This window comes from Vigna unguiculata, chromosome 6 (genome assembly GCF_037176805.1).
Source record: "Vigna unguiculata cultivar grain cowpea cultivar isolate G323 ecotype 2 chromosome 6, ASM3717680v1, whole genome shotgun sequence".
Classification (NCBI taxonomy): Eukaryota; Viridiplantae; Streptophyta; class Magnoliopsida; order Fabales; family Fabaceae; genus Vigna; species Vigna unguiculata.
Genome location: NC_140797.1, coordinates 6,971,848 through 6,992,786, shown reverse-complemented (window position 1 = coordinate 6,992,786; position 20,939 = coordinate 6,971,848). Strand labels below are relative to the sequence as shown.

General features: G+C 35.2%; 1 protein-coding gene across 6 annotated transcripts; it reads right to left on the bottom strand.

The window, feature by feature from the left end:
- Positions 1 to 951: 951 nt before the first annotated feature.
- Positions 952 to 20,772, bottom strand: LOC146885450 (uncharacterized). Of its 6 annotated transcripts, none has more exons than XM_085675262.1 (5): positions 20,483 to 20,772; positions 20,064 to 20,181; positions 19,794 to 19,982; positions 8,338 to 8,386; positions 952 to 7,217 (listed from the first exon to the last, which is right to left on the bottom strand). In XM_085675262.1, exons 2-5 carry the CDS (start codon positions 20,111 to 20,113, stop codon positions 6,885 to 6,887), a joined length of 621 nt encoding a protein of 206 aa, XP_085531388.1. In that variant the 5' UTR covers positions 20,114 to 20,181; positions 20,483 to 20,772; the 3' UTR covers positions 952 to 6,884. The 6 variants fall into 6 exon arrangements, 4 of the variants coding, with proteins under 4 accessions (XP_085531388.1, XP_085531390.1, XP_085531387.1 ...); XM_085675264.1 differs by having other exon boundaries at positions 19,794 to 19,979; XM_085675261.1 differs by having other exon boundaries at positions 20,064 to 20,164.
- Between the last annotated feature and the right edge of the window lie 167 nt (positions 20,773 to 20,939).

Sequence of the window (20,939 nt, the reverse complement as noted above, 5' to 3'; positions counted from 1 at the left end):
TTATGTAATAGACACGATCACACACTCAGACACAAATACAAACAAACTGAAGGGTAATATGGTATTCATATTAGTGCAATAAGGACTTTTTGCCCCGGTTATTTTTCTCATTTTACCTCGGGTCTGGAACCGAGGCATAATGGGGCGAGGCCAAAAGGTACCCCTTTTGGCCTCGGTTGTTACTCGAAGCCATAAAGTCCCTTTTCTGCCCCGAGTCCATGAGAATCGAAGCCATAAGATAAAAATATTTTTTTTAATTAAATTTTTTGCGGCATAGTGCCACCCGAGGCCAAAGACATAACCTTTTGGCTTCAGGTATGTTCAACAGAAGCATATAAGCACCTTTTGGCACTGTTTTTTTTTAACCGAAGCCTATAACCCTTTTTGGCACCGGTTTTTTTTTGAACCGAAGCCTATAACCCCTTTTGGCCTCGGGTTTTTCTTGAACCGAGGCATAAAAGTTGCCTGAAATTGCAAAATTGTCACCGCGCCGTTATATGCTTCGGTTCCTTGCCAACCGAGACCTATAAGGCGAGATAAAATTGCAATTCTGCACTAGTGTCACATTACAATGCATTTGGATTAATAAAGATAACAATAAATATATTGAATCATGGATCAAAAAATTTTATGCATGCTCATACAAAGCCACTAGTTATCCTGTTTACATAGATTTATCACTAATGTCACTCACATAGAGCCATCAATCCGCTTACTAACACCACTCAGCAACATTCTTGCTCAACAAAACTACCAAGTCTCTCACTCCCTCAAAGCTACAATATTACCATCTGACTGTACAATCTTGTTTTATATCTAACATGGCACAAATGTGCTTGAGCAAGAAACACATAAAAGTAAGTTAACCTTGTACAACATGAAAACCCACAAATACTTATTTTATGTTGCAGGAAATGTCCATTACTTCTATTTCCCAAAAAAGACCTGTTAGTAAAGGACAAGTCACATAAGAAGATCTCTCGCATAAAGAGCCAAAACTAGTTTTCTTCAACAATTTCCCGAATCATGCATTATCAACTTTGGAAGAACTATATAATTTATACGACATTGCACTTTAGAAAAATTCGAGGAAAGACACACTACTCAGGAATAGATAAATAAAATGCAGTTATTGGGATGTCACGTAAAGGAAAAAAGACATTTATTGATGCATCGAGTGCATTTATCCTTCAATATCAAGCTCATCACATGAAAGACATTCAAAAGAGCTGAAATTGCTCAATGACCAAAAACGGTTTCACAAAGGTTACTTTCTAGAGAGCCAGAAAGACCTAGAAAATTTATAATAATTAGAAAATATATCTCTAAGGTGGTTTACTATTTAATTTAAAGGATTTATTTAAAACTTTGAAAAGAAATAAAATGGTTTATTATTTAATTTAATAATTTTTTTTTAATTTTCTAATAGATAATATTTGGTGAATAATTATTCAATTAAGGAGATATTAAATAGATTTCCTAAGAGATGGAGTGGTTATTAATGATTAAGATCCTATGAAAATATAACAATTAGGAAATATAAGCAAAGGAAATTATAGCTTAGTTGGTTACAACATTCATTTGTTATGTGGGAGATCTTGAGTTTGACTCTCAACGAGAGCAAACACCATTTAATTTTGCAAGTGAAGATAATTCTATTCGAGCAATTTTGTGGTTTACTCACTGAGTGAGTGAAACTTTCACCGAGCCAAAAGGATGTTGACTTCACCCTTATTATTTAAAGGTCATATCTAGTATTTAGAGTTTGTGGCCTTAATGTATTTCGCGGAGAATCAACTAGCTCTGGGTTCTAGTGGCGTTTCATCCCTTACATGAGAAATGTTTTGAGATTTTTTTCATCAATATTTGAGATTTAGTGAATATCTAACTAATTAAGAAGATTATAAATGAACCCCTGAGGATTTAGAGGATGAAAATGACGAGGTTAGTCTAATTTGGTCCATAAATCTCGGGGTCTATCTATAGGTAATTTTCTTCGCTTTGGCCTTTGAATATTGTGGAAAATCCCATGTTTATATAAAAGAGGCTCATCAAAATGAAAAGGCAAGGGACATGTTTGGCTTCTATTCTAAGCCATAAAAACAAGGCCTTACAAGAAGATGAAGCTAGACCTTTTTGTTTGGTTGTCCTAAGTTTCCAATCAAGACCCTTGTATGTTATCGATGAAACTATTTATCTTTTATTTATACTCTAAAGGCATATAGTATTTGATCTATATGTTCATTTATAAGGACATTACAAAAACTATTTATATTTCTAATGTCTTATTAAGCTTCTTATACATTCTTTTTGTCCTACATAATTTCAAAAGATTTTTGTAAGCTCTTGTTCCTTGATTATATTCTCCAGATTTCTTGTTGTAACTTTTCTTTGTGATGACTTAATTTCTTAGGGAAAACAAGTTATTTGTAATAGTCATTCTCTCCTAAGAAATACTTTGCCCGGGAGGAAGTAAAGCATACTTAGATTGTAAACATATTACATATTAAGTAAATGACAAATATTTTTTTTTTTTACTCAATGAGAAGCATGACTCTATAGGCCTCCCAAGAACAACATTCAAATTTATTTATTTGTGTTGACCTTTTTTAATTATGAGACATTATGATAATATGCAAAACTTATTCTTTTGTGCTTTTGTCTCTCATGTATTTCACCAAAATTTATTCCACGTTTAATGTAAGTATCTTTGTTAACATTTTAACACATGCAAATACATGGCTTGAATTTGTTGGAACAGGAAAGATAGAGTAAATCTGAAGGGAGTATAATGCTCTATGAAATGAGAGTAGAAGAATCAATGTTTTGAAATGAAGGTGAACCACATGTTACATACACAACACACATGTTATATACACAACACACGTGTTATATAAATAATAACAAAGCTATTTTAGAAGAATGAATTATTTTGAAGCACTACTTAACACCCTCCTAATGATTCAAAATCTTCTACAAGTTAAAACTAAAACCAATGAAGGATTTTCATAACTCAATGAATCTCTTAGATTTTAGAGCCTTAGTCATCATGTCAGCCAATTGAAACTTTGTCTCGCAATGTTGTAATTCTATAGCCCTCTTGCTCAATTGGTCACATAATAAGTGAAACTTGGTGTCGATGTGCTTACTTCTACCGTGTGACACCAAATTCTTTGCTAAATCTATAGCAGATTTGCTGTCAACCAATAATTTTATAGCATGATCTGTACCTATTGTCAACTCCTTAAGAAGTGTGCTTAGCCAAAGGGCTTGGCAAGCTGTAAAGCAAGTAGAGATGTACTCTGCTTCATAACTGGATAACGCCACCACAATTTGCTACTAGTTTCAATTCATCACCTACACTACTTCATGGTACACATGTTTCAAATTGCCACAACATGTTTGAATAAAAGTCCACAATCTAAGGTCCCTTTAAGGTACCTCAAAATTTGCTTGGCTGCAATAACGTGTGACTGCCTTAGATCACACATAAACCTACACACCAATCCCACACTAAAAGTGATCTCTGACCTACTGTGTCAGATAAACCAAAGGCAACCAACTATCTATCTGTGTAAGGTTGCATCAACTTGTTCCTCATTCAATTCCGTACAAGCTTTGAATTTAACTATGCTGGTGTGGCTGCATAATTACAATTCATCATATTAAATCTTCCTAACAATCAACAATATACTTTCTTTGATGCAAGACAATTCCTCTTCTGGTTTGAACAAACTCCATGCCTAAAAAGTATGATAAAATTCCAAGATCTATCATTTCAAATTCTTTGTTTAGATCATCTTTCAATGACTTTATATTGCTTGCATTGTGATAACATTGTCGTTGATGCGGTCAAATTAATACTACTTATCTATAACAACTTCAGTATTATTAAGAAAGTAGCCAACAAAATAGAAAGGATAAAGTAACCCAAAGTCGTCTCCCAACAAACACGAAATTGATTTCTAACAAATTAGTTCTTATAAAAACTACACAAAAGAGTTAATCAAATGAAACAAGGAATAAAGAAATAAATTTGAAAAAGATAAAAAAATAAAAAAAATAAAAAGGTAAAAAACAATGATAAAGAAAAATAGATTGATTCCACTGCTTTTTCAAAATATATCCATCATCGGTTATCTAAAGATTATTGCTCTTTATCTCTCAAATGAAGCTTTCTCTCTCCTCCCTCAGGGTTTCTGTCGCAGCAAGAATTGTGGTCGCTAATATTCACGTTTTCCACGTGAGTGGTGGAGTTGTGGTTGCTCCGACCTGCATCATAGTGGTGCTCGAATCTGACTCGCTGCTCCGATCTAGTCTGTATTTTTTGTGGTCGTGCCGCTATAATGGAGTTCTCGTGGTGGTTTAGGCATGATGCAGAGGGAATCCATTGTTTTGTTGGAGCGTGAACCGAGCTCCATCCATGGTGGTTCTGCGTAGTGGCTACCGGCCACGACGTTTGCTTGAATGGTTCAAACAGGCGTAGGTTTCACGGTGATAATGGCCTGCTGGTGCGTGACTCATGGTGCGCACGAATCTGGTTCACATTTTGCTCTTTCTACTCGTGCATTCCAGTGATGCAGTCTGGTCCGTGGCCTACGTTAACGATGTTGCTCGTGGTAAAGTGCAGGGACGGTGGTTTGCAGCGGTTTCCGTTTCTAGAAAGGTGCGAGGCTGACGACGGCTCCTTGGTGCAAGAGGAGAAATTAGGGTTTTCTCATAGGAGAGATGAAAATGATGACGTGGCACCATTTGTTGGCTGAACTTTGAGTTGTTGGATCATGACACGTGTCAACATATGGTTGGACAAATTTGAAAGTTAGGGATTGCCACATGGCATGGTTTGAGTGCCTCTTAGTTTATAAGTGGAAAGAGGGGTGAAAATAGACAAAGTCATGGGTGTAGAAGTAGGTTTTCTGTAGCCCATTTGGAAAGAGGGGAGTGTATAAGTAATGTATGGGGTGCAAAAGTGATTTTTCTAGAACTTGTTGATTTTAGCCTTATTTAAAGGTGGTTTGTAAATTCAAAAATATCCAAAAATGAGCTTATTTTTCTACCTTAAATGAGCTTAATCTTAACTCTAGCTGCATCAACAAACGTTAAAATATCCAAAAATAATTTATTCAACTAAAAATCACTTGTTAAGACATTTTTATCACACAAGCTCAAATAGCCTAATTATCAGAACTGTCAAATTAAATAACTCTTTAAGCATACAAATTCAATTAAATACCCAGAATTAAACATTAATTGATGGCAAAAATATACACTCAACATACCCATACACTTATCCTTTTGCACTCCTTGGTAAAATTTAGCGATTTCAAAACTTTATTTTGAGGTATTTTACTTCATATTTACACTGGATCAAAGGAATGAACATCACTACAGACAAATCAATAATCTAGAAATCAAGTTAAACGAAAAAGTTCTATTTTTCACACAAGAGTTAATCTTTTGAATTGACAAGAAAATCAAATATGAAAGATATCACTCAAGATAAAGTGTATATTTTCTCTCCAAAATTCACTCAAGTATTTTGGCTTGTGTTTTCACTCAAAATACTCATGCAAGTAAATTTTCATAATACTTAACAAGACTCTAATATTCACACACTTGCAAAAAAATATGCATTCAAAGATCATGAAGACTTTTCACAGGTTATAATGGCGCCAAGGTAAAGGTATGAAAAATTTTAGGATATTTGGGTTTTTGAAATAGTAATGTAGGAAGAATAATGGAGCATAATTTCATAAATAACTCTTTTTCGTTTATTGGTTGTTGCTCTCTCTTATTTTTAGAAAGCAATTATTTTTTTTTCATTTCAACACTTTTTCATCAACAATTTTTCCTTTTGCCATTTTTATTAATTTGTGGGTGAGGTACTCACCCATACACTTTATTCCTCAACCAATCCTAACATAATCCACTAGCTTCTTCTTTCATCCTAAGGTAAGTAAAAACATAATCTTTTTCTTTATAAGGATTTACAATGAGTTTAAAAACAAGAAAAAGAGGTTTAAAGCTCAAAGGGGCCACTAATGGATTAATATCAAGGTGGGCTTATTTGGCCAAGTAGCTAGAAATAAGAAATGCCTCAGTCATATCAAATCATGCATATTCACCTAAGATGCACAACAAAATAATCAAGCTAAAAATTTGAATATAAACAAAACATGAGCAAGTCACTCAAGAAAAATAGGAATGACACATAATGGTCCATCCTTTGCATTAAGGCTCAAGACTCACAAGGTTAAACTCTTTCACAAAAGATTTAATCAAGTAATTCTCAAATCAACACAATTAAAAATTCATAGAAACAATCCACTTATATCAACATGACTTTTATTTTTTCAGAATTATGATCATCCCAATTATTGAATCAAATCCTAAAAATCCAATGTCAATATGTTTTATTGAAAGTAGGGAAATATTTTTGGTGGATTTCTTAAGAGACATTATTTAAAAGTTTCACTTAGTAAAAAGTTAATACTTTCACAATTTTCTCAAAAAAAAAAATCACAATTGTTTTTATGAAAACAAAAACAAAAATTGAAAAATAGAAAAAAGAAAAATCCTATACCTACAGTTTGTCTCCCCCACACTTATTTCAAAACATATGTCCTTGATGGACTTATTTTGGGGAGGAAACGAAAAAATTTTATGACTTCTGGCTCAATCTGGTCATATGTCAAAATTTATTTTCTTTAATTTTACAAAGTACAAATCGACTTGTACAATTTTATTAAAGAAAACAAAAACACATATTTTTGAATTTTTTTAATATTTTTAAAATTATAGACATAAATAAAAAACAAATATGCATGCATTTTTTATTTTCTATCAACAATGTTTTCAAATTAATTTGAATCTAACATATTTACCTATTGCAGCAACCTTTCCTCTTTTTCTACAGCCATGTCAACAAAGATAACCACTAAAAACGTATTTGCATCATTCACATCAACAAACTTGATGTGTGGAGTGTGTGGCTTCAACTCAATTTGAGCATCATCAGGTGCATTCAGATGGTTAACCAGATCATCAGTAATCCTTGTAATCTCATCTTGTGAGCACAAATCTGCACTTGAAGTAGTTGAATATGCTGCTTCATCATTAACCAAGTCAGTTGAAATAGTAGATGCTTTAGTTGCATCTTTGAATATCGTTGGTTCTTCAACTTCACTTGGTTCCTCCATTGTATTATTCTCACAACTCTGCTCATGAAAAAAGATCATTTGTACTCATATCATCATTAACAAATAAAACTTTATATTCACATTGAGCATCATCATCATCATATCCATCAGTAGATATGTTAGCGTGAGAATCGTCAATTTCTTCATCAACAACATCTTTAGTAAAATTCTTATGTCCATCAGTAGACATACTACTATGAGTATCATTATATCTATCAGTAGATATATCAATGTGATGTGATTCTGGTGTTGGTTGATCTAACATTTGAATCATGTACTCGTTCACATCAGTGCTCAATTGTTCCATCCTTTGATTCATGCTCCTTAACATTATTATTTCATCCCTTTGCTTAATTATCGTCTTCATAAGTTTTGCTAAGGTGGCCTACATAGCTTTGTCTTTCATTAGCTGACTTAAATATTCCGACATTTGTTCCGTTTTAATGGCCAACTTTAGAAACATATCTTCTATTTCATGACGAAGTGCTCTAAATTCCATGGTTTCAGGAATTCTTGGATGGCATTAGAGGGTAGTATTAATAGTACCAAGTAATTCTAAAAAATTGTTGGTACTTGCATCCTCCATCATGTCATATAATACTTTATCATTTCCATACCATTCTTGCTCAATATCTTTGCATCGTTGATCAACTCCCAACCTTTCATCTATGATGTCTAATTTCTCTCTCAGTCCATCCATTAATAACACAACTTCCTTATAGGATGGTCCATTGATAGCTGCAACTTGTTGTGATGGTGCAAGTTGCTGTTGTTGAGAACCAAATGGAACATATGATGGCTAGGGTGGACACTCAGAATATGGTTGTTGTTCAGGGTATGATGGTTGCTCATATTCCACAAAAGATTATCTAGGATATAGATCATTCAGTTGACGTATAGCTAACCTACTCAAATTAGGTAGAGAAGTCGGTGTCACAATTTGTTGTTGATAATCATATGAATCACGTGGTTGTTGTGGATAATAATCATAGTTCACTTGAAAATCACACTGTTGATTATTTTCATATGAAAAACTATTTTCATTTTTGAAAGAGGTTTTCTGAAAAGAAATAAGTTGAAAGCTTATTGAGTAGACTTCAAGGAAAGAGAGATGCGTCTCAATGGACAACTTAAGTACCTTATCTTTCCTTAGCCAAAGTGTTCCCCAACTAGTTTCACGAATTTTCCTGCAAAATTCCTCAAACAAAAATTATGCTTAAAAAAAAGATAAAGAAAGAGGATAAATGTTAGAAACAAAAATAAAGGAAAAAAAATGTTAGTGATAAACAAAAATAAAAACAATAAAATAATAACTAAAATGATAAAAATTCTAATCGTGTTCCCCGACAACGACGCCAAATTTGATAACGTTGCCGTTGACACGATCAAATTAATACTACTTATCTATAACAACTTCAGTATTGTTAAGAAAGTAGCCAACAAAATAGAAAGGATAAAGTAACCCAAAGTCGTCTCCCAAGAAACACGAAATTGATTTCTAACAAATTAGTTCTTATAAAAACTATACAAAAGAGTTAATCAAATGAAACAAGGAATAAAGAAATAAAATTTGAAAAAGATAAAAAAAAATAAAAAGATAAAAAACAATGATAAAGAAAAATAGATTGATTCCACTGCTTTTTCAAAATAGATCAATCATTGGTTATCTAAAGATTATTGCTCAATTAATTATTGTTGTAGATTTACAAATTAATCAATGTAAATTCTCAATTAATTTGTTGGCGTTCTCACTATTAACCAAAGTAAATTCTCAATCAAAGCAAGAACTTTGTAGATTAATTATAGTAAATTTAACCAAAGTACATTCTCAATTAAATATTACTATCGTTAATCATGTTCATTCTTTTACCTCTAAAATCAAGCAAAAAGCTAATTAACCAGAGTACATTCTTGATTAATTCTAGTTAAAGTTTTTACCTCTAATCAAAGTACATTCTCAATCATTCGTAAAAACCCATTCAATCACATGAAAGTTTCTAAATTTAATCAAAGTAAATTCTCAATTAAAATTGAAAACCTTTGAACTCATATGATTGATATGCATATAGATTAAAACATCTCACTAATTAGCTATGATGTAAAAACCATTACTTTTCACGTGATTCAAAGATAAAAGACATAGATGAATTAAAACCTCAACAATAATAAAAAGAACAAAAAAATTATTTCATTCTAACCTCGGAATCCATAATGAAATTACAATGGAATCAACCCAAGAAGTTTAGCACTCCATGAAATGCAAAATAAAATAAAAATAGAAGAAGAAAGGAGAGAGAAAGAAATTAGGCCCCCCTAAGGGTTCCTAAATTTCGATGTACCGAGCTTGTTTTCTTCTACTCCCTTGGGTCTCTTGATGTAGGACTTGGATTGGGCTTTTCTGTTGCTAAAACCTCTCAAATATCTTTTAAAATAAAGATAAAGATAAATATTCAAAAATATTTGGAGAGATATAGACTATTTGACAAATATAGTTGGTTGATAATACCAAGATCTAATATAATTAAATTAATTAATTACTTAAAGATATATGATAAATTATCACCAACTAACATTTGTATTAATTTCCAAATAAGTTATTTTGAAATTTGATAGTCCAAATTTATAGAGACATCCAAAAATATCAATATTTCCAATTCAACCCCTTTTATTAGACCAACTTTGACTAGTCTTTGCCTAGAGTTGACTGTTTGACCAGATTTGACTCTTTGACTGTCCATTGAGAAGCTAACATGTGACATTCCTCTCTTTCTCTCAAATGAAGCTTTCTCTCTCCTCCCTTAGGGTTTATGTCGCAACAAGAATTGTGGCCACTGCTATTCACGTTTTCCAGGTGAGTGGTGGAGTTGTGGTTACTCCTACTTGCATCATGGTGGTGCTTGAATCTGACTCACTACTCCGATCTAGTATGTATTTTTTGTGGTCGAGTCGCTGCAATGGAGTTCTCGTGGTGGTTCAGGCGTGATGTAGAGGGAATCCATTGTTTTGTTGGAGTGTGAACGAAGCTCCATCCATGGTGGTTCTGCGTATTGGCTACCAGCGACTATGTCAGCTTGAATGGTTCGAACAGCGTAGGTTTCATGGTGGTAATGGGCTGTTGGTGCGTGACTCACGGTGTGCGCAAATCTGGTTCGCATTTTGCTCTCGCTACTCGTGCATTCGCGGTGGTGCAGTCTGGTTCGTGGCCTACGTTAACGATGTTGCTTGTGGTGAAGTGCAAGGACGATGGTTTGCAGCGGTTTCTGTTTCCAACAAGGTGCGAGTCTGATGGCGGCTACTTGGTGCAAGAGGAGAAATTTAGGGTTTCTAATAGGAGAGATGAAGATGATGACATGGCACCATTTGGTTGGCTGAACTTTGAGTTGTTGGATCATGACACGTGTCAACATATGGTTGGACAAAATTGAAAGTTAGGGATTGCCACATGGCATGATCTGAGTGCCTCTTAGTTTATGAGTGGAAAGAGGGGTGAAAATAGACAAAGTCAAGGGTGTAGAAGTAGGTCTTCAGTAGCCCATTTGAAAAGAGGGGAGTGTATAAGTAATGTATGGGGTGCAAAAGTGATTTATGCAGAACTTGCTGATTTTAGCCTTATTCAAAGGTGGTTTGTAACTTCAATCAATTTTTTTTCCACCTTAAATGAGCTTAATCTTAACTTCAGCTGCATCAAAATACGTTAAAATATCCAAAAATAATTTATGCAACTAAAAATCACTTTTTAAGAGATTTTTATCACAAGCTCAAGTAGCCTAATTATCATAACTGTTAATTAAATCACTCGTTAAACATACAAATTCAACTAAAAACCCAAAATTAAACATTAAATGAGGGCAAAAATACGCACTCATCACATTATTGCCAGTAATCAACAGATAATCCATATACAGACAAATTATCACCAGATCAACCATGTTTGATGCTTTAACATACACTCCATGATTAATACAACACTTCTTGAAACCCATTGTGTAAAAGAATATGTATATTCTTTTATTCTAGACCCTGGGTGCCTGTCTCAATCCATATAAGGCTTTATTAATCCTTAACACCTTCTGTTCGTTTCTACTATTTGTGAATCCAAGAGGTTAAGTGATAAAAACTTCCTCATCATGTATCCCTTTTAAAACGCGGATTTCACATCCAACTACCATAAATCCCACTTTTTCCAACTAGCTAAGGCTATCATGCGTATAGTTTATAAGCTTGCTACTAGAGCAAATGATGAGGTCGATTCCATGATGGTCATCAGAAACCGTGATTTGAACGGTGGAAAACCCTCGTACAACCTCTAATCTTCGATCCTTAAGTGTGAATTGAAGAAAATGTAGTGAAAGACTCGAAATGGTGATGGTCTCACCAAGCTCCTTTAATGGAGTTCTGAAACTCTCGAACGATGCAACCCTAGGTCGAATCTCTCAATGAGAAAGGTGAACAAAGAAGAGAAGACACAAAATTGCGATTTACACTCAATCTTCAAAGTTAGTATTACAAACGATGGCCTGCCTTTTATAAAGACAATTAGAATCGTGTGAAAACAGATAAAGTTCTAATGGAAAATGGAAGCTAACCCTAACAGAAGAACAAGGGGAAGAAATGGAAGCCATCTAACAAGGGTCCTAACGACAAGGGGACGATGTAGGGTAAAACCCTAACAACAAGAGATGGTTTCTCTTGTGATGAACCCTAACAGAGTGGAGGACAATTTACCCTTTGAGAAACTGAACCCGTAAGGTGTTGGCACAAGTTGAAATTGAGATGTGTTGCGGGTTCAATTTGATGGCCTAACAAACGCGTGCCTGCTTCACACTACACACCAATATGCGTAAGATAAGGTTGCACTTAGATGCTTTAGACATTGTGATGTGTTGAATGAATAGTTGGGCTAAGCCTCAAGTTGATGGTGTGGCAAATGGGTTGTATGAAGGCGTGGGGTTTCATAATAAAAAGAGCCCAATTAGGATGTAAGCAACATAAAGACATTAATGGCCTAACGATTCAAAGCCCAAACAATTATTTTAAAATAGAATAAAGAAAATTGGGCCTAGGCATGGCTCATGTTGAAAAACCTTAGGGTGATATTCATCAGCAAAGACCTCAGAAAAATCCATTCCTTTTCTCTGCATAAAATCCTTTGCAACCAACTTTGTTTTGTGTTTTTCAACTGTACCATCTGGTTTGAAGTTGACCTTAAACACCCATTTAACTTCTATAGGAACTTTATCTTTTGGCAGAGTTACCATCTCCCAGATATTATTCTTCTTTATACTTCTCAACTCCTCCTCCATTGCAGATTTCCATACACTGTTATTCAAAGCTTGTTCAAGGCTAACAGGTTCGCGATGAGACTTGGTGTTTTTTTTTTTGTTGAATCCTCGTCCAGGCGAGGAGCTTTGTGTGTTGAGCGACCTATGGTCTCGCTTAGGCGAGAAGACCTCGCCTAAGCGAGATGAAGTGGTACAACCACTATTTCACGCTCGCTCAGGCGAGGTGGGTTGGCTTAACCGAGGTTGATGGTTTAGCCTGGGCGAAGACCTTGGCTTAAGCGAGAATGATGCATGATCTATGGTTGTGTGAGCTGATTGAGCCGGTTTGTTTGTGGCTTCTAAATTCTAGGGATTTATGCTTGTGTTGGTGAGGGTTGGGCTTGAAGGACTAAGTCCATAGGATTCTGGGATGTGCTTGGAATGAGTCGCGAACGAGGAGTTCGTGATGGGTGGACCGCATGCGGAACGTGAACAGTTAGTTCAACAAAGGTACTCTTGTTGGGATGAATGAGCGAGGGAGTTCATTTCATGCTCAACTTGGGAATGCTATGAGCGAGGGAGTTCATAGTAGGAAAGACGGGTATGCGTGTCCGGGTCCGAGCGAGAAGTTCAGATGAACGGGCGTGAGAGTCCGTGAAGCAGGACTACAAGCGGGATAGGCTTGTAGGTTGGACCACGAGCGAGGAGGGTCGTGGAAGCACATGAAATCTCAGAGTTAGAATACATGCAAGAACTGACATTGGTTATGAGTGTGGGAAAGAGGGTATTTTGAAAATAAACAAATGGATACTTATGTTTGGGCTGGAAATTTAATTTCATATTTATTTATGTTTATGTGCATAGCTCACCCTATCTGTTTGTGTGTGGCAATGATTGGGTAATTTATTATCCGGGAGCAAACGATGTTACAGGTGAGCCAGGAAATGCTTAGTGGCGGAGAGTGGGCTCAGTGCACGAGGGGATTTTATAACTATTTTTGGTTTAATTTATATGTAATTTGATTACAGTTTTTACGGTTTTAGAATATTTGGATTATTAATGTTTTAGAATATTTCCCGTGGTTTTTGGGAAATAGTTTCATTAATAAATGAGGTTTTAGTTATATAAATTGTTGTTTATTATTTATTTTAAGTAATATCCTGTCGGAATGTTACAACACCCAAAATCCATATACTAGACCTCGTCACTCAATCTGTCTAGTTTCGTCACCATCATAGTATCACTGGCTCCTCTGATTCTTCCTTTTCGCCATGTAGGCCTAATAACTAGAGTTTGAATGGTTTTCTTCAGAATCTTGGTTGCTTGGAGTTGCCTTGCACTCTAAAGAAAAATGTCCAATGTGATTGCAATTGAAACATTTAACCCTTTTACTATTTGTCTTCTTGTTACCCCCTCGCCAAGCATTTGAGGTTCTTTGTTTGCTATTAGAGTAATACCCATTTTCTTTTTCTTGATCAGTACCTCTGCCATAACCTCCTACGGAGCCTCTCCCACATCATCTGCCACAAAAACTCCCTCTTTGGGTTATACCCATTCTTCTTGGACATGTGAGCCTGCACACTACACCATTTTTCACTTTAAACAACATGTAGAAAGTGTTGTCTGAAGTGAAAAAAGTGTGGCCTAAACTTTAGGCAACATTTTGGCTATAGTTTTGTAGGCGTGTGGAGGATATGGCTGTAGGCTTAGGTTATAGGCAACAATTTTTGTACTAAAGGCCACACAATTTACAAAATTATTGCCTTATAGTGTTAGAATAAGCCACACATTTTAAATGTTGCTTATTGTTTATAGACAACACATCTTAAATGTTGCTTGTTGTTTATAGGCAACATATTTTAAATGTTGCTTATTATTTATAGACAACACATTTTGAATGTTGCTTGTTGTTTATAAGCAACACATTTTAAATGTTGCTTATTATTTTTTAGACAATACACTTGAAATGTTGCTTCATGTTTAGACAACATATTTTTAAATGTTGTCATATGTAAAAACCATATCTCTTATCTATCCTTTAGAGAACACTTTTCTAATGTGGCTTGTTGTTTATAGGCAACCCATTTTAATGATGCTTATTGTTTTTAGACAATAAACTTTAAATGTTGTTTCATGTTTAGACAACATGTCTTTAAATTGATTTAACATATAAATATACATGTAAATCGATAATTTTAAAATTAGAATTATTCATCTAAGCAAGTTTTATATTAATTTTTAGTTATTGATTTATGTAACATTAATTATCATTTTAAAATGTGACTAAATCTTGTTATATTACAAATATAATTATAAAACATGTAATATACATAATAAGTAATAAGAGTTCATAAACATTAAAACTAAGAGGTAAAAGTAACATATGTAGTTTAATGTATGCTAAAACTAAAAGTATTGTAAGTATTAACACTAAAAGAGTTAAAAGATAACAAAAGAATTATAACATTTGTTATGTAAAATCTAAAAGTTCTTCGATGAATCATTTTTCAATTTGCTCTGTGGTATTTTCTTAAGGTTCAACCTGAAAAAAGTAAACAAAAATTGAACAAGCCTTTTAAAATATGATCTAATGTGTAATGCTATCTTGAACAAACAGATTCAGAGTTGAAGTAAACCTATATAAGTAAATATCACAGAGTTTTACAGAAATCATGTAACATCCCGACAAGATATTACGGATTTAAAATAATATAAAACATCCATATAGTTTACAACTTTATTTCAAAACCCTAAAATAAAGAAAACTCTCAAGCTATCCTCGCTCCGTAGCTAAACCTCACCAGAACCACCTGCAACAACATCATCTGCTCACGTGTACTGTGTACATCGCCAACCACAAGCAGATAGGGTGAGCTTAATAAAATAAACACACACACATATTATACAATCGCACCAGAGGAATTCCCTCATTTGATTCCCTATCACATGGCCATAACCATGTTATTCGTGTCCTACATCTTCTAGTGACTACTTCAAGGTGTCTTGCTGCCATACCTATCGGCCACAACCGATAGAGCACGTGCGAGAAACCATGTCACGGATCATACACCGTAACGCCAGGTGGAGTTCCCAAATACGAACATAGCCGTAGCGTCCATAAACTACCAAACTCATCAGCTAGTTACTGAAGAGGGCAATCTATCTGGACCCATTCGTACTGGCCACAACCAGCACACTCACACCAACAACACTCACCAACCCAACCTCAACTCAAGGGTTCCTCGTGTTCATCCGCCATCCGGAGCTCAACTCGAGGGATGCCATTTCGAGCTCAACTCGAAGAATGCCACGTGCTTAACCCCTATCCCGAGCTCAACTCAAAGGATACGTTCCGAGCTCAACTCAAGGAACACCAGCAAGCCGACCTTTAAAGTATCTTAAAAGCCTTGTAGATCACGCATGCAAAACCAACAACCCAAGGCTGCTGCAGCAAAATCGCCTAGCGGGGGACACGTACCGCCAGGCGTTGTCGCTTCCAAACCACCTGGCGAGGGATACATACCACTAGGCGCGTAGCGCCTCTGAAAACACCATCACTGTCGTTATCGCCTGGCGGGACTCCCTCTTACCGTTAGGCGCACGAGGTCCAAGAGTCCACCGATTCTACAGCTTCCACCTGGCAGTACTACCTTCACCGTCAGGCGCATCTCACACCATACCCCATTGTTTCGTGGCTATCGCCTGGCGGTTCAGACACTACCGCCAGGCGCCACACCAGTAACTTCAATCTTACTGCTTTTACACACTTTTTGTCAAGTTCCACCACTTTAGCCTTGTGCTATCCCGCATCCAAATTGCTGAATCCTTTTTGACATATATGTACCCACATATATTTCTTACCATCATTTGCACTTACAATAATAGAATATCATTCAATTCCCTTTTTTAATCATCCATCTGATTTGTCACTATAGGATTACATAGGTGCAAATTTTCCAAGAAATTTTCCAAGACTTAACATGTCAATGTAGTCTCATAACCCGCATGCTCTAAGGTTTACCCAATCAGTAACTCTATTCCATTAATTCGCATATAACTTAGCCATTGCACCTAACTAAATTTATACCATTCTTCCAATTTGTCAATATCTCATTTAATCATAAAATCTCAACTTTGCTCTAGTCATATTATTATGACTAATACCACAACGAGTTAAATCATTGATTCCCTACTCACTCTGCAAAATCCTACTCTACTGTAATGACACTTCCTTCCCATTCAAATAATAGATTTTATCCCTAGATTCCACATATCCTCATCCACATTCTCATCAAATTGCTAATGCCAAATCCACAACGTCCCAAACCTACTCCTTCAAATTCCAGAACCATCAGTAACCCTCGCATCCACGAGAAAACCCAACCCTCTGAGGTGGCGCCAAGAGATGCATACGGTTCTGGGCAATTTCCCAGAATTTTCTGCACCTGTACTGCTCTTCTCCATTTTCTTGATACGTTCCTATGCCTATATTCACTGTTTTGATCACCAACTTATTCACCACGACATAGCTGTCTAAACCTAGTTATATTCAACATCGTTCCATTGCCAATTTACAATATTCATACTCGAATTATCAAAATCCCCCAAATTTCAACCCTAAAGGGTGTTCATAACCATTTATCAAATTGAACCCCCAACCATGTGTAATTTAACTATTATCCTCATCCACATTCTCATCAAATTGCTAATGCCAAATCCACAACGTCCCGAACCTACTCCTTCAAATTCCAGAACCATCAGTAACCCTCGCATCCACGAGAAAACCCAACCCTCTGAGGTGGCGCCAAGAGATGCATACGGTTTTGGGCAATTTCCCAGAATTTTCTGCACCTGTACTGCTCTTCTCCATTTTCTTGATACGTTCCTCTACCTATATTCACTGTTTTGATCACCAACTTATTCACCACGACATAGCTGTCTAAACCTAGTTATATTCAACATCGTTCCATTGCCAATTTACAATATTCATACTCGAATTATCAAAATCCCCCAAATTTCAACCCTAAAGGGTGTTCATAACCATTTATCAAATTGAACCCCCAACCATGTGTAATTTAACTATGTAATCCATCACATCACTAATAATTAAGTAAGGCTTCCATTTCCCCCGATCAAAATTGCCCCAGAACGCATAGAACATCAAAATTGAGCCAAACAAGCCCACGTCGCCTGGGGAAAATTCATCACCGCCAACCAGTTCATTAGAGAAACCCAGAAATGGGTTACAGACTTGCGTCGCCTGGCGGTACAGGGCTTCATCGCCAGGCGGTTCCTTAAAGGAACCCAAAAAACCCACCAGCATCATGAGCCGCTTGGCGGTTATGAACAGCCCACCAGGCAATTTTTGGAAATTTTCCAGAAATGCAAAATTTAACAGACAACAGAGGTTCATGGAATTCAAACATATACATATATCATACAATTCATGCTTAGCATAAAATTTAACGTGAATAACTTCCCTAACCTGGTTTCCCTAGAGTATCTCTTGATTCTCCCCTTGCTTCCAATAGCCTTCCTTAGCTCCCCTCAATTCAGCCCAATGCCTCACCCAAACCTCACCACTCTCAAAGTTCGTGCTCTGTTTTCTAAGTACAATCACACCTTTGCAAAACCCTTCCTCTTACTACAAATTGGCCTTTTAATGGTGTCTTAATGCTAGGTTAATTACCAAAAACGAAAATAAGGCTTAATGGTAATGTTAATTTCCATTCAATGGTTCTTTATGGTCTATTTTTCAGCCACCTTTGGCTGCTCCTTAGCCATCTAGGGTTTCCATGCCCTTTCACCTTTATGCCAAAGGAAATTTTGGCAAAAAGAAAGTTTAATTTATGTTCACCAAGGTTTGAACCCATACCATGTCAATGCCACATCAATGCACAACCATTCAACCAATTCCTGTTTCATGATGATTACTATAATTCGATAGTTATCTCCTCATTCAACATGTTCAATCATATTATTAAAAATAATAATAATAATTAAACCATACACAATTGGCATACAAAGTACTCTCAACCACTTGAGCTATTACTTTTCCACGTCACATCAATAAATATTAAATGCCATAAAGGCTCCCACTACCCGCATTTATTAATTATTTATTTATTTAATTAATTAAATTTCACGGGTCTTACAAACCATACACAAATTAAAATAGTAAACTAGTTTTCAGTCTCTTTCTAGAATAGCCTAATCTAATGGGCCAAAAGTCTCTTAACACGTTTCACTACAAATAAATTTCAACAAACTTGACAACATAAATTAGAGATAGAATCACTGGTATCATAATATTTAATGACTAAGGCAAAAGTGGTACAACAAAGATCCAAGTGTGATCTATTTGATCAAAAAGAAAAAAATAGCTTAAATCACTCATTCTTAGACAAGATCGAATAAATAACATATCATCTCACAAAGCTATTGTGAAGAGTTTTAAAAAAATTGTACAAAATACTTTTGAAACAAGATCTTGAATGTAAACCACAAAGTTCTACTTTAAAATAGTAGCAGATAGAAGAAGGAAGAAAGAAAAAAATGCAAACCCCCTAATAAAATAAGAAATGAAGAGTGGAAAGAAAAGGTAATCTTATTCATGATAGTAACCCTGGTCTTGGAAAGTGGCTCACCCCAATGCCTTTTCCATCGTACAGTTTTCAAATAAACATCATTACTCATGCATTATTGTCAACCTTATATCATACATTTTTTAAATAAACCATTCTTCTATTATGCATCCAGTATTATAAAAATGGACTCTCACGCACATGGTGACCATAGTTGCACTCAACACAATATTTTTCTGCAATTTTTTTACCATAAGAACAATCAAGTGCAATTTAAGAGACCTTGTTGGGAACAATAGAGACAAATTTTGTATGGTGTTAAAACCTTTCAAAGTCCATTAGGAGAAAAAATAAAGTGTCCCAAGGGCATCAATAATGGAGCACTAAATACACCCTATAAATTATTTAAAAATACATAAAAGGCAAGTCCCTAATAAACTTTATACAATAAATTAATCTTATTTATATTTTCTTCATCAATAAATGAATATCAATAAGCAGTTATAAGAGTATTATTGGGAGTTATGACACTTTGTAGGATACATATCTATATATGTATCTTACACATATCATATTCCATATATTTGAATATTCATTCAGTCAATAAAATTGAACTATTGTACTAAAAAGAATTCACTCAAATAATGTAAATAACATTTTGGAACAAAAGTAAACGAACACTACGAGAATGAAAGCATATTGCCATAGGCATATCCATATATAGTGAATTAGAGATAAACGAGATGCACCTTTTGGCTTCTAAGTTAGATGGTACATGCATTGCTAATTCTGTTATTGTAAGAAGTAAGTAAAGTCGTTCAATTGGAAGCTTGATATCCCTTTCTATGTTGATTTTGGATGCAAATAACTGATATTGTTGCTCAAGAAGAAGCATTCCCTTGTGTCCAGATCCACCGTGAATTGAATCTACCAAGCTACTAAAAAAAATGATACAAAATAATATTTAGTGGGACAATGCCCTTTAAAAATGCTGAAGACATGGGATCCACTATCAGTACCTGAATATATGATCCTCCATCATTATATCTCTAGTCACTACCTCCAGCATATCCTAGAATAGAAGCTCAATTTGATCCTTGCCTTCATGCTTATTCTCTCACTTTAATCAGTAAAACGCTAGATAAGATTTAACAAGCTAAAGATTATAAACTAAAATTGCACTTTCCCAAACTTATTTAGATTTCTTGAGCTTCAGGGCTAACGTACTTCTAGAAACTAAAATGGTGATTGACTACAAATTGAGCGTCTCAATTCAACTGACTAAACAGTAAACACTTAGATATATGTCATTCACATTTTGGAAAATTAAAAACCAGAACTCAAAATTCCAATTAATGACAAAATCAACGAAATTGATAAAGTAGGATGAGAGTTCAAAAGAAACAGAGAAAGAAAGTAGGAAGAGAGGGGGTGAGACCTTGGTATCACGGTAATTGATGATAAATTTGCATGTTGCTTCTTGGAGAACGATTCGAGCGATGACTCTCTTACGGTGACCCGGTTCCTATGATTGTCTGTATGGCGAATCCACCAGGAACCCTCAAATTGACAAAATTCTTGAGGTCTTCGGTTTCTGGTTCGGCGAGCACGGTGGCGGAGTCGAGGAGGAAATGGATTTTGGGGAGGGTTGTGGCGAAGGAGAGAGTGTTGGGTCTGAGAAATGGAAAAAGAAAAAGAGAGTGAAGAGAGAGGTGGTGAATGCAGAACAATTGCTTAGTTTTTTATTTAGGAGTAAAGTTTTATTTCAGGTAAAATTTTGCGAATGAGAATTTAAGTTAATTTACGTTTTTATATTTTTTTATGATATTTATTTTCTACGTACATTTTTGCATATGATTTTTCATGTAAAAAATTCCTGGGAGATTTTCATATAT

What these genes read in the sequence shown, in the direction of transcription:
- LOC146885450 (XM_085675262.1), bottom strand. Translation starts at nt 20,113, where the DNA reads ATGCTGGAGGTAGTGACTAGAGATATAATGATGGAGGATCATATATTC. An exon ending in ATGGAGGATCATATATTCAG is followed by an intron (nt 19,983 to 20,063) that starts GTACTGATAGTG and finishes CATTTTTTTTAG; the next exon opens with TAGCTTGGTAGATTCAATTC. An exon ending in TTTGGCTAAGGAAAGATAAG is followed by an intron (nt 7,218 to 8,337) that starts GTACTTAAGTTG and finishes TTTCATGAGCAG; the next exon opens with AGTTGTGAGAATAATACAAT.